General features: G+C 43.9%; 1 protein-coding gene across 5 annotated transcripts in view; it reads left to right on the forward strand.

Moving 5' to 3' along the window:
- Positions 1-1,282: 1,282 nt before the first annotated feature.
- MCC (MCC regulator of WNT signaling pathway) overlaps positions 1,283-13,900 on the forward strand; it is a 296,048-nt gene continuing 283,430 nt past the window's right edge. For 4 of the 5 annotated variants that reach the window (XR_008618101.1, XR_008618100.1, XR_008618099.1 and 1 more), the window contains exon 1: positions 1,311-1,850. Coding sequence is in view for 1 of the 5 variants with exons in the window: in XM_024120283.3 (XP_023976051.1) it covers positions 1,794-1,850 (57 nt within the window). In the remaining 4 variants the exon portion in view is untranslated. Of the gene's footprint in view, positions 1,851-13,900 lie in introns of all 5 variants that reach the window. The other variant, XM_024120283.3, reaches the window with a different exon arrangement.

Below are 13,900 nucleotides of genomic sequence, written 5' to 3' on the forward strand. Positions count from 1 at the left end.
AGCACACAGTTCTCAACAGTTTTTAATGAATTAAATAAGTAAAATAATGTGGCTTCCCAAACCCTCCCCGTGCTGGAGAGCTTCTCCTAATGTGCGCTAGTCTGGCAGTGTCCCAGAACTTGGGACCGGTGCTCCAAAAAAGCTGCCAACTCTTCCTCATCCCAGTAGAGCCTTCATCAGGCAATGAATGAACTCAACAGGAAGGCATAGGAGTAAGAAGATCTATGCAAATGGTCAAGCTTTTTCCTTCTTCTTAAAGAGCAAAATAACTATCCTACTTCATTAAAAAAAAAAAGCAGCCTTGGAAATTAATGGCTTAATTAATTAGAGGGCTTCAGGAAGTGCCAAGGTCTGTCACTGGGGATGGAGACATTTTGTTCCCATTGTGTATAAAGTGACTGATGAGGCCTTTAAAGCAATCCAGCAGACCTATTGTTAAAGGATCAGAATATTTTTCAGTGCATCTCAAGTTCAGTGGGACTTTAACCTTTATGGAGGGAAAAATTCTAGCTCTCTCCTCCCACCCTGCCACACACAGAGGAATGTTTTTACCTCAGTGAAACTCAAGGCTGCAGGGGAGCTCTGATTCCAGGAGTCCACTGAATTTAACAGCCTCCTGAATCTTTCCTGATTCATACTCCAAACCCCAGAAATACAAATCTAGCTCTGCCCAGATGAGCTGTAAGATTTCTAAGGAAGGTCTGAGGGTTGAAGTGGATGGGAAATGTAATATTTTTAAGGACTGAGGGTTTGAGAGGATGGGAAATTTGGGCCTGTCTTTCATGTGATGGAGCATCTTAATCTTTACTAAGAACATGCAGAAATTGTAATCTGCCCGGGGTGTGGGTGGGGGGAGTTTGACGGTGAATTTACACCCTAAGTGTCGACTTTAGACTGATCAGGGAAAATGACCGCCCCACAATCTTGTAAAATCTTAATGTACCATGAGAAGTGCACAGCGCTGCCTGATGTACAGTGTTCAGATTTGTCTTGACCTTCTTAAATTATGGAAAGTGGCTACTAGGAGGGAAGTGTTTTGGGTTTTGTTTTTTAATTTTTCTGCACAGTTACTCAGGTGGCTTTTCCTGTTTCTTCTCTCCTCCTGGACCTGGGTCCTGCAATTACTATCGCAGGGAGCTGGAAGGATGCCTGCTCTCCCGGCGAGGTCTCCTCTGCTTAGCCGCCTCCCTCCCCCCCTCCCCCCACCTTTTCTCTTTCTGGCCCCGCCTCCTCCGCTCACCCCGTAGCCAGCAGCTAGACAGCTGTATTCAATCAGAGCACTTACAACTCCCGAGGATTCAAACGGGAAACTTCAGCGTGAAGTGCAGCCGCGCTCCGGCGCTCTCTTAGCTTGCTTTCCCTCCCCGGAACCCGAGACGCGGACTTTCCTCGACCCGCCGCCCTGGTTTCTTCGGGAAGCCCTCCAGGGAGGCCGGATCCTGCCGGGGTTGCCCTCCAGGCTGGTCATGGGGGGCGGCGAGGCACCATAGGAGACGCGAGGCGGCGCTGAGCGTGGCACTGCCTCGGGTCCCCGCGCCGGCCCGGCCGCTGCGAGCGCGCCTCGCCGCCCAGCCTTCTGCAGCAATGGCTCGTCCGTGAAACGCGAGCCGGCTCTGTTCCTTTTCGGAGTGCCTGCATCCTTCGTGTGGGCTTCACCACTGTCCTGGGTGAAAATGGCTGTCTAGACTAAAATGTGCCAGAAGGGACCAAGCAGTGGATATCCAGCCTGTTAAACCCAACTCGTAAGCGCCGAGACCTGGAGGAGGAGGAGCTCGGCTCTGAAAAGTGCAGTCATGAATTCTGGAGTTGCCATGAAATATGGAAACGACAACTCGGCCGAGCTGAGTGAGGTAAGAAACAGCTGAGGTCGGGAGCTCTGGTTTCTTAGGCATTTGCTTTGCGACAAATCCCCCTCCCTCCCCGTCTCCCACTTTTCTACACGCCACCCGCCTCGCGCTCCCAGTCTGGAGGCGGTACAATTAAAGACAAATAGATTTTCTGGATCTTGTTTTAACTTGTTGTGCTACTCAGGAAATGACCTGAACTGGCTTGGTATTTCAGTCTGAGACGAGTGGCTTAAAAAAGAAACAAGCTCTCACCGCGTCGCCAAGGCGTTTTACTCTGCGTGGTCTCAGGGTGCCCTGTCCATTCCCACCCCCCCCCCTTCCTCCAGTGTATGTAACCACATAACCTTTCGTAGTCGGCAAAATACATGGGGATCCCAGCTGAGCTTAATCTGATGGTGAGTAAATTGGTGGGGCCGGGGAGCTCATTGGAGTACTGAGTCGGCCGCAGGCTCCCACGTGTGATGCGTTTGGTTCAGTTCAGGCAAGGTGGTCTCTCCTTGGCTGAGACGAATGACCCGCGTTGGGGAGGAGAGTGGAGAAGGAAGCACATCAAAGCGGCTTAGAACTTTATTTCCTGCCCGGGACTGGACTCCTGAGTCTTTGAGGCAAGCGCACTTGCAGTTTCTGAGTGCTGGAGGCCAGCTTTGAGATTAAGGCAACATCAAACGGTATGCAAGTATATGAGTGGTCAGATGCTGGAGGCCACCTTTTTTGATGACCGTAGGGGTGCCTCTGGCACATTCTCCGACCCCCGTCCCCACCCCGCAGGCTTTGAATACCTGAAAAGTGTGATGGGAAACCCACAGAACGGTGCTCTGAAGAGGAGGAAATCTATCTGCAGCAGGAGACTTGGTGGCTGTGGGTTTTCCTCTTAGCATCATCACTGAGCCATTCATGGGGCAGCGTGGTCTGTGCTTCTTGAGTATGGCTGAAGAGAGAAAAGGCACCGTATAAAGACAGTGGAAGGGAGATAGAGGTGATGTCAGATGACCGACAGTGAAGGGAAAAGGAAAGGATGGAGCCCTCTTTGAGGGGTGAGGGCTGGTGCTGGGGAAGCGAGGGGGGTGTAGATGGGGGAAATCCGAGCAGGTCTGTGGCTGGTATCCAGCAGTGAATACAGTCAGCCCCTGCCTGGTGCTCTAAGTGGCTTGGTGCTGAGCCTTCCCTGCTCCAGTTTGAGATAGCATTTTGAGATGTTGGCCAAATGAGGTAGAGGCATTTCCTAATCCATGTGGTTTTCCCTGTGATGTAGAAAGCTGGGGAGATGCTAAGAGTGGGGGCTTCACTTAAAAACGGGAGGTGGGGGAAGAGGCTCAGAGACCTAACTGATTTTTGCCAATTTTACATGCAGGGAGAGGTTTCAGATCTAAAACAGAACCCACGACCCTACTCCATTAATAACACTGTTAGGAGAAGCCTTTGACTTCTAAGGACATTTTAGAATAAGAAACTAAAGGCACGTATCTTGCAGAGTCTCTGCCAGGTCCTTCACATTGTTTGTTTCTGCGTGGCAGCTTTAACTCTCTGTCACCTGAAGTGTGCTATTCAGGTACCTTTGCTCAAAAGTGAATCACAGATTTAGGATGAAGGTAGTTAGAAGGCTGAAGAGAGAGAGAGGAGGCCAGGATTGACTTGAAGAGCCCTGGCGCGGTCAGTGGGCGCATTGGATTAGCTGAGAGTATCTGTGAAACTCAGGTGGGAACTAAAACTCTCCATTCTTTGCCTGGTTTTATCCACTCCTTAAGTGTTCCTTGGAAACTTGTGGCCAGGTGAAAGAGCTGAGGGTGTTTCGTGGCCCCTGCTTTAGTTGGAGCTGTAGTACTAGAGCATTATAGGACATAGTTTTGTCCCTAAGAAAGTAAACAAGTTTCTGCCCCAACCATGTCCTTCACATTTTCTGCCTCTTGCCCTCTTTCCAGCCTTCTTTCTAGGTTCAGTGATTTAGTTGCCACTCCATCCCCCCGGTCTTGAGTTTCCCTGCAGATTGAGTAATTGCAGTGGAGTGTAAGGTTAGTTATTTTTAGTTTTTTACATATTTTCAATTAGGGTATATGTAAAGAGAATTTGTAAGCAAAGGGGAGATGTGTGATTCATACCTTGTGGACCCTAAATCTCAGTTCACTTCATCATGGGCAACAGTTGTAGCATTTGCCTTTTCCATAATATCCATAGGGCAGTAGCCATATGAATCCATAGATCTGAATACAATTAATTTGTATTTCTCACATAAGGTCTATGATGTAGAGTTTCTTCTTTTCACTGTAATTTTTTCTCTTAAACACTGGTTTTACTTTAATGTCCCGGGGGGCAAAGTTGCCATTCTCTTTTCGTGGTCGGTTCCTCCTTCTCACCTGAAAGCAGAGCTAATAAAAACCCCCTTTGGTGCCATATCTCTTATTTGGTGCTCAGGAGCCTCAAAGCTGTCTGAGGTCACCGTAGGGTCAGATTCAACCTGACGCTCACCAGGCGTTTCAGGGGCAGGAAGAATTGTGAAAGGGCCTAGCATTATCCTGGGTATCATAAACAAGGGTCCTCTCGCATTGGTGTTGACTTGTGAGTTTACCCCTTCTACAAGGGTTCTCTCGCCGCAGGAGTCACTGACTCTTTGACAGTACTGTTGACACTGATGCCATAACATCCTAAACGAGGGGGAGTGACTGGAATCAATTTTTTGTTGTAATTTGCTTGTCCTATTCCTGAAAGCAGCTAGCTTTGGTCAGCAGTTGAGGTGTGAGCTCCGCCTGCAGTGCTCCAGGAATGCTTGGGTGCAAGAAAGGCAGGAGGGATTTGGGTGTGAGGGATACAAGATCAGGAGACCTAGCTGGGTTTTGCGCATGAGGTGTTCACGGTATGTTTGAGGGCTTTAAAATGGAAAAACAGGAAATTCATGAATGTGTTCCTTTTGTGTCTTTGTTTTGAACAATAGCGGTTTAAGATCCTGTGAGATGATTATAACAGACAGTATAATTGTTTCTACCTATGGACATTCAAAATATTTTCATTTCTCAATGACCACAAATGATTTTATCAGGTCTAAACACTTTAACCAAAGTGAACTAGTCCTTAGCATTGACAACAGTACTACAGAAGGAAAACTTGAGAAGCATGAATTGGCTATTCTTTTTTCTTGGCTAATAGCTCTCCCTATCAAAGACTCAAAGGGTATTTTTCTTTTCCGAATGTGCGGTTAAGAAAGGACTTCAGCATCAGCCAAATCAAAAGTATTTAGAAAATTAAATGTTTGACTTTCAGGCTCTCTCCCCCACGATCAAGAAACTGAGTGGACACACTTTCAGCAGCGTTAGATTGAGTTCTCCCAAACCGTGTCAAGGGAAGGCCACTAAATCTTTTTCCTCGTCGCCATGGGTTTTCCGTCAGCAGTTAGTTCCGTTTGTCTTGGTAAAACTTGTGGGACCAGTATGTAGTTGAACCTTATTTTACTGTCACAATCACATTTCTTGGTTCTTAGAATAATTCAGACCTTAGGAAGATGTCTTAAGGCGCAGCGTTATGAGGGTATGACTTGAATTTACTCATCTTCACAAAATAGCTGTGGACTGGATCTGCTTGCCTGGTAGACAGCTGCCTATTTATGCAGCAAACTAAAAATTTATATTTAAGGGTTTGTTCTTTCCTAGGAATAACTAAAACCTCTTGTCCAAAGCAATCAACGTATATCCTTTGCTTTTTAAACATTAAGCAATGAATAGGTAAAATTCTCCCATCACTATTTACTTTGAAACCTCTGTTGCCCCAGAAAATCATATTTTCCTTACTCTGTTCTTTTTATTCAAAGCCTCTTTCATAAGATTATTCCACTCCTGAATGCAGGCTATAGAGGCGACTTTTCATGCTTTCACCATTCACTTGTTGCGTAGCTACTGAAACCCACATCTTCGTTGATACTCTGATTAAGAAGTGGATTTATATAGGAGAAAATTGTTCTCTAGATAGATTATCTTGTATGACTGTCTTTAAGTGGCCGTCTCACAGATGTACTTGCTCTAAACCATGAAGTTACAAAATATCAGGGTTGGCAGAGACTGAGATCACCTGGTATTCCCACACCCATTTCTACTTCTTTATACTCCTCTGTCCTTATGGAATCACGCTTCATTGTAATGAGTTGTTTAATGTCTGTCTTAGACATAGACCATAAGCATCAGAATAACAGTGTCACAGCCTGTCACAGAGGCTGGCACATAGTAGGTGTTCTACAGATGTTTGAATGAACACCTTGCCTCTTCTCTCCCTTTCCCTTTTTATAAACATCAAATTTGAGAAAGTGATTTAAGTGCTTGGTCTGAGGCTTTTTTGGCTATCAATGGCTGTGTAACACACTGCCCCCCAAATTTAAAGGCTTCAAATAACAATCTTATTTGTTCATGGTTTCGCAGTTTGGGGCAGAGCTCAGGGTGGGAAGACTTGTGTCTGTGACCCCAGCTAGATGATCCACTTCCAAAATGGCTTAGTCCCATGGCTGGCAAGCAGGTGCTGGCTGTGGACTGGGAGATCACCTCACTTCTCTTCTACACGGGCCTGCCCAGGTTCTGCTTGGGTTTCCTCTCAGCATGGCAGCTGGGTTCCAAGGAGGGGGTGGAAGCTGCCAGTTCTTTTAAAATGTAGGACTGAAATTGGCACAGGGTCATGTCTGTGTGTTCTGTTGGTTAAAGCAGCTATATGCTTAGCCCAGATTCAAAGGGGTGAAGAAATAGATCCCACCTCTTCAAGGGGGATGTGATAAAGAATCTGCAACCATTTTTAATCTACTCCAGAGGCCACAAAACAAGAGCCATGTCTAAAACCCTGATCTCTTAATTCCCAATGGCTGGCAGTAGTTTCTGTCATTTTATTTTGTCATTTTAGCTGTTAATTTAGTGGTTTGTAGTAAGGAACACATTCTAAGCATTGCCCAGGTATTGACTTGCTTAATTATCAAAAACTCTATGAGATACATGCTGTTATGCCCATGTTACAGGTGGAGAAATTAAGGCATAAAGAGGTGAAAACCCTTACCAAGATTGCACAGACTATTAATGGTGACCTCAAGATTTGAGGCCAGGTAGTTAGTCTTTCTCCAGAGTCTGCCATTCCTCCACTGTTTCCTTTCATTAGTTCCTGTTACTGCTCTCAGCTTTTTTTTTTTTAGTTCATAATTTTCTTTATTCTCAATTACAATTTCATAGTACTTCATTTGGTAAATATACCGTAGTTTATTCAACTGGACTTCTCTGTCTAGATATTTAGGCCTGCAATATTTGGCAGTTACAAATGGTGCTGAAATCGTCCCACATGAATTTTTTTATTGGTTAAGGATCTCTCTTCAGAGTGAATTCCTAGAAGAGTCATTTCTGTGCTCTCAGCTTTTGATCACGTATTCCTAGGAGGGAGTATTCTTTCTAATAAGCCTGTTTGACTTCATTTGTATTGTAATCTCTACGCAATACCCAGATAAATGTTTTTGATAAGAGTGGTATGAATATGCTCATTGCTGTCACCTTCAAGTGGCTGAAGAATTGTAGACGTTGATTTTCTAGAGCAGATTTGTTAATAAGGAATCGGGCAATCATCATCCAGGAAGGCCTTCCTTCTGTTTCCACTTACTGCGAGGGAGTTAGCGGCGCCATGACCTCTGTCCCACTGCCTGTGTGCCCTGAGGCGTCTGAGGAATTAGTGCTACAGTATCTGAGGTGCCAGATGAGAATAAGATTTCCTTTGTGACAAGAATTAGGGTTCTCTTACCCCTGCAGGTGGGGCTCTAGGCTTCTACTGCGGTTGGCTAAATCACTGTGGGGCTGCAGAGCGCTGAGTTTGATGAAAAAGCCGATGAAGTGGTCGGCCGGGGCTGTGTGGCAAGGCAGCTGCTGGTGGCCCGGTCCTGAGGAAGCAGGTGCCGAAAGGGCCGGCAAGACCCTGAGTGGAGTCCAGTGGGCGGGGCCAGTAGATCAAGCATGGCTGGAACCAGGTGGTAGTCAAGAAACAGGGGAAGGATTAGTGAGATGTGAGGGGAGGAGGTTAGTCAAAGACCAGGCAGGAGACCAGGAACTGAGACGGCCACAGACCTGAAAGCAGAGCGAGAACCTTGATTCTGAAGTGCTTTGTCCAGGCAGGAAGTTTCAAAATTAATCCCAAGACTTTTCATGCTGATGAATTATTTACAGGACTATGGCTACCAGATTTGAGGTGCCAGAACTTTTGAGTGGAGGCACCCATCCAGAGTAGGGAATATGATGGTGTTACTCAGGAAATAAACTCAAGGTGCTGTTTTAACAGCTGCCTGAAGCTAATTTACCAGTGCATGTCATGTGGAAGGCTTCCTCCAAAGCCAGACTGTAACTGGAAAATAAAAACTGCATTTACGGAAAGATTAAGAAGTTGTTGATGAACAAAGATTGCAAATTTAGGTTTTGATCCAAGGAATCAAATTTCAGAAAACCAAGATTACGACGTTTTAAGTAAACTCCAGATTCTGGGAAAGAGGTTTATGTTGGCAAGATTACAGAATCAGACAAGCTAAAAAAAGACACAGCAAATTGATAGTAGTTAGGATGTGAATTTTTACATCTGCGAGGGGGTGGCATGGCAGAGATAAATTATTTGCAATTATTTTCTCATCTCCCCCAGCCACATCCAAATTCCTAGCAGTGGCCATCTTTCATTCTTGAAAGAAACAAGAAGAGAATAACCTGGATTATGCAGATAAAAAGAAGTTCAGTTTATAGAGTAAATATTTACTGGGACCACAAAGCTGTCCTCTTTTTCTAGCAAATGTCCTTTTTCTCTTGCTGAACCGAAACAGCCAAAATTAATTCATGGGGCACTAGAAGCCACCTTTTGGAAGGTTTGCACTATCATAAGGAATGACTGAGGCTATAAAGCACTTTATATATGTAAGTCTTTCAAGATATTTTTGAAACTCAGCAGAGAAGTTAAACTTTGAGACAATTTAGGAAAAAAAAAAATTCAGCATTAGCAGCTGTTGATTCTACTTGTCATGCAAAAAGCTGTAGGTTAGGGTTGTTAACTTTGTAAATAGCAATCAAAGTCTGTTGGGCTGGAAAAATCTTAACGGTAAAGCTACTCAGTGCCTTGGCTGGTGGGATATTTTGAGGCAGATTGCTTGTCAGGAAGTTTGATCAGTGCTTGGAACACAGGATGGGACATATGGGGCCCCAGATGCAAATGCATCTTAAGCCAAAGGCTGTGGTGTTCCATCACCTGAGAACAGAAAGTTTCACAAAGCCTCAGTGTGTGTGCATGTCAGTGAACGACTCCAGCTGGATTTGTGAGAAATATTGAAGTAGTTGTCAAGGGAAGAATGCCAACGTGAAAAAAGATTGCCTGTCAATTAGAAAAGCAACGGAGTGCTGTGGTTGGTTGCAGGGTAGGAGTGGGAGTAATTGCTTGTCCCTGTTTCCTGTGGGTTGTGTGGACTTGTCCAGAGAATACATGGCACACTTGCGATGACTTCTTGCTTCTGCCTGGGTCCCTCCCAACCTCCCAGTTTAGTTGTTCTTCCCTCATCTGTGTTCACAACACTTACTTTAATTATCCACAGCCTCCCTGGGAGACCATGGGATCTTTGAAGGCAGGGACAGAGTGAAACCCATCACAATATTGCCAGTACCTAGTCAATATGTGACAGAGGGCAACCACAAACTTCAAATTTACTTGTTGGACCAAACAGCAGTTGCCATTATAGTGTGACAGATGTGTTGGATTGACCACTTATATATTTTGGTTAAAGGACACATTTGAGGAAATTGAGTTTGGTCATTATTACAGTAACTTACTCTGTATTCCTCGTTCATTTTTCTGTTCAGCAAACACTGTGTGCCTTCTGTATGCCAGGTGCTGTTCTTTGGTGTGGGGATACAGAAACAAAATGGATGTAGTCCCTGTTTTAATGGATACTACATTCTAGAGGGAGACAGGCAATACACGTGCCGGATGTATGTGGTGGTGATGAAGAGGTGATGGTGATGAAGAGATCCAGTGGTGATGAAGAGGAGGAAAGAGGAATGAAGGAGGGAGGGTTGCTATTATACTGATCAGGGAAGACCTGTCTGCAGGAATCTTTGAACTGAGACCTGAATGCAAGGAGGGATAGAGCCATGCAAAGATGAGGATGATTATTTCAGGCGGTGGGACTGATAAGGGTCAAGGTCAGAGGCCAGAGCATGCATGGTGTGTGTCAGCAAGGAGGAGACGTGGCTGGGAGTGCATTGAGCAAGGGGAGAGCGGAAGGAGGTGAGGTCAGAGAAAATAGTTCTGGCTAGATCACCTATATTCTTGTAGGCTTTGGAGAAGAATCTGGATTTCTCTGGAATTATTTGAAGATATGCCTGAATTGATTTTTTTAAATCCTTTTCATGTATATGTGTGTGTGTGTGTGTGTGTGTGTGTGTGTGTGTGTGTGTGTGTGTGTGTGTGTATTTTATTGTGGGGCAGGGGCAGGGAGATATCCTCGGAAAGAGGAGGAGCTGGCAAAGAAACCTGGAAAGTTGTGCCCCAAAAGCCAATGAAAGAAAAGGGTAGAGTGATCAGTCAGATGCTTCTCCTTTTGTTTCTTTTACTCTTAAAGCCTGTGCACATAGTCCCAGACTTTCAAATGGTGTCATTTTCTACAAGCAGAAATAATTGTTATATCCATTAAAAACAAACTACAATTATTTTTGGACATCTTCAGAGTATGTGAGTGTATTTTCCCCTTAAAAGGAATGGTTTAAAGAACTAAGTGATGTGGCCACTGGCCAAGAAGGATTTGAAAACTGCCTTCCCTTCCCTGACGGATGGTCCAGTGTTGATGGATGCTGATGATGTAGAATATAGGTGGGTTCGGAATTAGGAAAACTGAGCTCTGTTTTCCACTCTCACTTGGACCAATTTCCTTCTTCTATTTATAATCACTGATTTTATTTTTAATGAACTTTTGTATGAGTTTATGGATTTATAACCAATATAGCTCCAAGGAACCTGGAATGCTGAGACCTTTTTTTTCCTATTGAAAAGGTATTTGGCAGTCAGATTATGACCAGAAAGATTCCAGGTAAGCTTGGAATTAGACAAGGGAGATTGTCTAATTCTGTTGGGTGGTGCCATTAAGCTATTCTTTGATTTGCAGTTTATTTTATCCAAACCATTTGCACGACTGGATGAGGAGACTGAGGCATAAAGAAGGCCGGCTAACAGCAGAGGGTGAAGTGTAGAACTCAGATTTTTTTCCTTAACTCTCAGGGATAATTTTTCCTCTTCTACCTCAACTTCCTCAGTTTCTATATCACAGGATTTGTTTTAAAGTATGTGTTTTATAACAGTCTGTAATTATTTTAAAAGGTGGAAGTCCTAATTCTTCAGTATTCTCATATACATAGGACATGACTACTAATGACACTATTAACATAATTGGAAGAATTTATTTTTAGCTCTGTGATTTTGGGGTATATTGTAATAGTCTGCGCCCTTCTGTCCTTTTTTAGAAAAATTGTGGTAAAATATACATAACATAAAATTAACAGTCTTAACCATTTTAGGGGTACAGTTCTGTAGCATTAAGTACATTCACATTATTGTACAACCATCATTGCCATCCGTGTACAGCACTTTTTCATCTTTCGCAACTGAAACTCTGTACGCATTAAACACTAACCCCCTGTTTCCCTCCTCCCTTGCCCCTGGAAACTACCATTCTCCTTTCTGCCCCACTATGAATTTGACTAATCTTGATACCTCATGTGAGTGTAATCATAAAATATCCCTTCATGACTGGTTTATTTCCTTTTGCATAATGTCTTCAAGGTTCATTGATACTGTAGCATGTGTCATAACTTCCTTTTTATGGCTGAATGCTAATCTACTATGTGTCTATATTATATTTTGTTTATCCATTCATCTGTCAATGGACACTTGGGTTGCCTCTACTTTTTGGCTATTGTGAGTAATTCTGTGATGCATATGGGTGTGGAAATATTTGTTTGAGTCCCTGCTTTCATTTATTTTGGGTACATACCCAGAAGTGTGATTGCTAGAGCATGTGGTAATTCTGTGTTTAATTTTGGGGGGAATCGCCATACCATCTTCCATAGAGGCTGTTCCACTTTACATCATTCCCACCAGCATTGCACAGAGGTTCCAACTTGTCCACATCCTTGCCAACACTGCTTTTCTGTTTTATTTTGCTTTTTAAATAATAGCCATCATAATGGGTATGAGGTGGTATCTAATTGTGGTTTCTCTTTGCATTGCCCTAATGATCACTGATATTGAGCCTCTTTTCATGTGCTTATTGGCCCTATCATCGTCAGAGAAATGTCTGTTCAAGTCCGTGTCCAATTTTAATCAAGTTGTTTAGGAAACTTTTGTTGTTGCAAAATATATTCTTCGTATATTTTGGATATCAAGTCTCTGTCCCTTTTCTCCGTTGTCCAGGTCTGATTTTCTCTGTGGTTGGAGCTTTGCACAGCCACTGGCTATTTCCAGATGGAGTTACAGTGAGTGTAAAATGAGGCATGAACATGCACTGCTTCTCCACGGAAAACAAATGGGCTTGCCCAAGCCCAGGAGGACTCCTTCCTCCACGGTGTCCAGGAAGAAGTAACTTCCTGACGCATGGTGGGGCAAGTTCTCATTTCACAGGCTGGCAGCCAGCAGCTCTCTCTCTGGACAGACTGGATGATCTCGAGCAAGGTTAGGCAGGCACCAGAGTTAAGAGTTATGTTCATGGCACTTGAAGAGTTACATTGCTCCACCGACATGTGGTAATTTCACAGTATTTAAAGGGGATTTTTAGGAGAGGGCTTTGGCAACGGGGGCCTGTGGAGAGTAGCCGGGAAGTCTGAGGCTGGCCTGTTAGATTAGATAACTGTTACTTTATTTCTTGGTGCTGGGAATCTAATCCTGGTTAAACCAAAACCTAATTTATTTTCATGCTTGATTGGGGGCACTTTTGATGATGTGTTTGGATGAGAGTGAGCGTGGAATAGGAGTACTGTGGGAATGAGATAGTGCAGGGCTGCTCTGCCTGGGCTGATTATTAATAGGGGGTTAACAGTGAGGAGGGGGGAAAATAGGCGAGTTGGACCGCAGGACAGGAGTTTTTACTTCCAGTGGGTAGATTTAAACTAAAACTGGGATCCCCTTTTTTCAGGATGCCTTGATGTACGGATAGGGCAGAAAGCAGTATGCCTTCTGGTATGATAGAGTGACTTTTAAGACTGTTTCTCATTTGGGGCTTCTGAGTTGCTAATGAAAATGCTGTCAGGACAAACATGTAATTATGGCCGAAGAAAGTGTCTGATGTTGATAAAACTGCCTTCAAACCCTTTAATTCCCCGAGTGTTGAAGATGGGGCCTCTTTCTTATTTGGTATTAACATGTCCCAGCCAGCAAGGATGACCTATTGGGGTCAGGGTAATATGTTGTTGAGTGACTAGGAAAGGCCTCTGTTTTTCGGCCACCTTCTTTATTAACTTCTCCTCTGGGCCAAGTTACTTGATTCATCACCTCAGTTTGTCTGCAAAACCATGTGTGGCAAAGTTGTGAGCTCTGAAATCTTAGCTCTACCACTTCCTAGCTAGGCGATCTGGGGGAAGTTGCTTTTCTTGGCTGCACATTCCCTATTATAAAATGGTGAAAATAAGAGTGTCCACCTTAGGGAAGACCGGTGACATAACCTATGTAGTGCTTGTCAAAGTGCCTGATAAATACTGTTGGTTAGCTCTTGCAATATTATTGTTATTATTATTTTGCTACTACAAACAGAACATTAGTAGCTGTGGTTGTAAGTGAGCACTAAAATTATTTAAAAGAAGTTCTTAAGTGGAGGCAAACTTGTCATGAAGATAGTATCCAGGAATCTGAAGGGTTTCACAGCCTGCTGATGTTGGCTGGACCTTAATGCCAAAAGCTCATTATCTGGGAAAATGTTCATCCAAACATTGACAAGTCTTAGAAAAGAAAGGTATTTCCTTTTTTGTATTTGCAGAGCCAGAACGTTAATGAGCTAACTAGTGGCAGTAGTAATCACTTTTTAAATTTTATTTTGTTTATCACTT

Source organism: Physeter macrocephalus, chromosome 8, assembly GCF_002837175.3.
Source record: "Physeter macrocephalus isolate SW-GA chromosome 8, ASM283717v5, whole genome shotgun sequence".
In the NCBI taxonomy this organism is placed as follows: Eukaryota; Metazoa; Chordata; class Mammalia; order Artiodactyla; family Physeteridae; genus Physeter; species Physeter macrocephalus.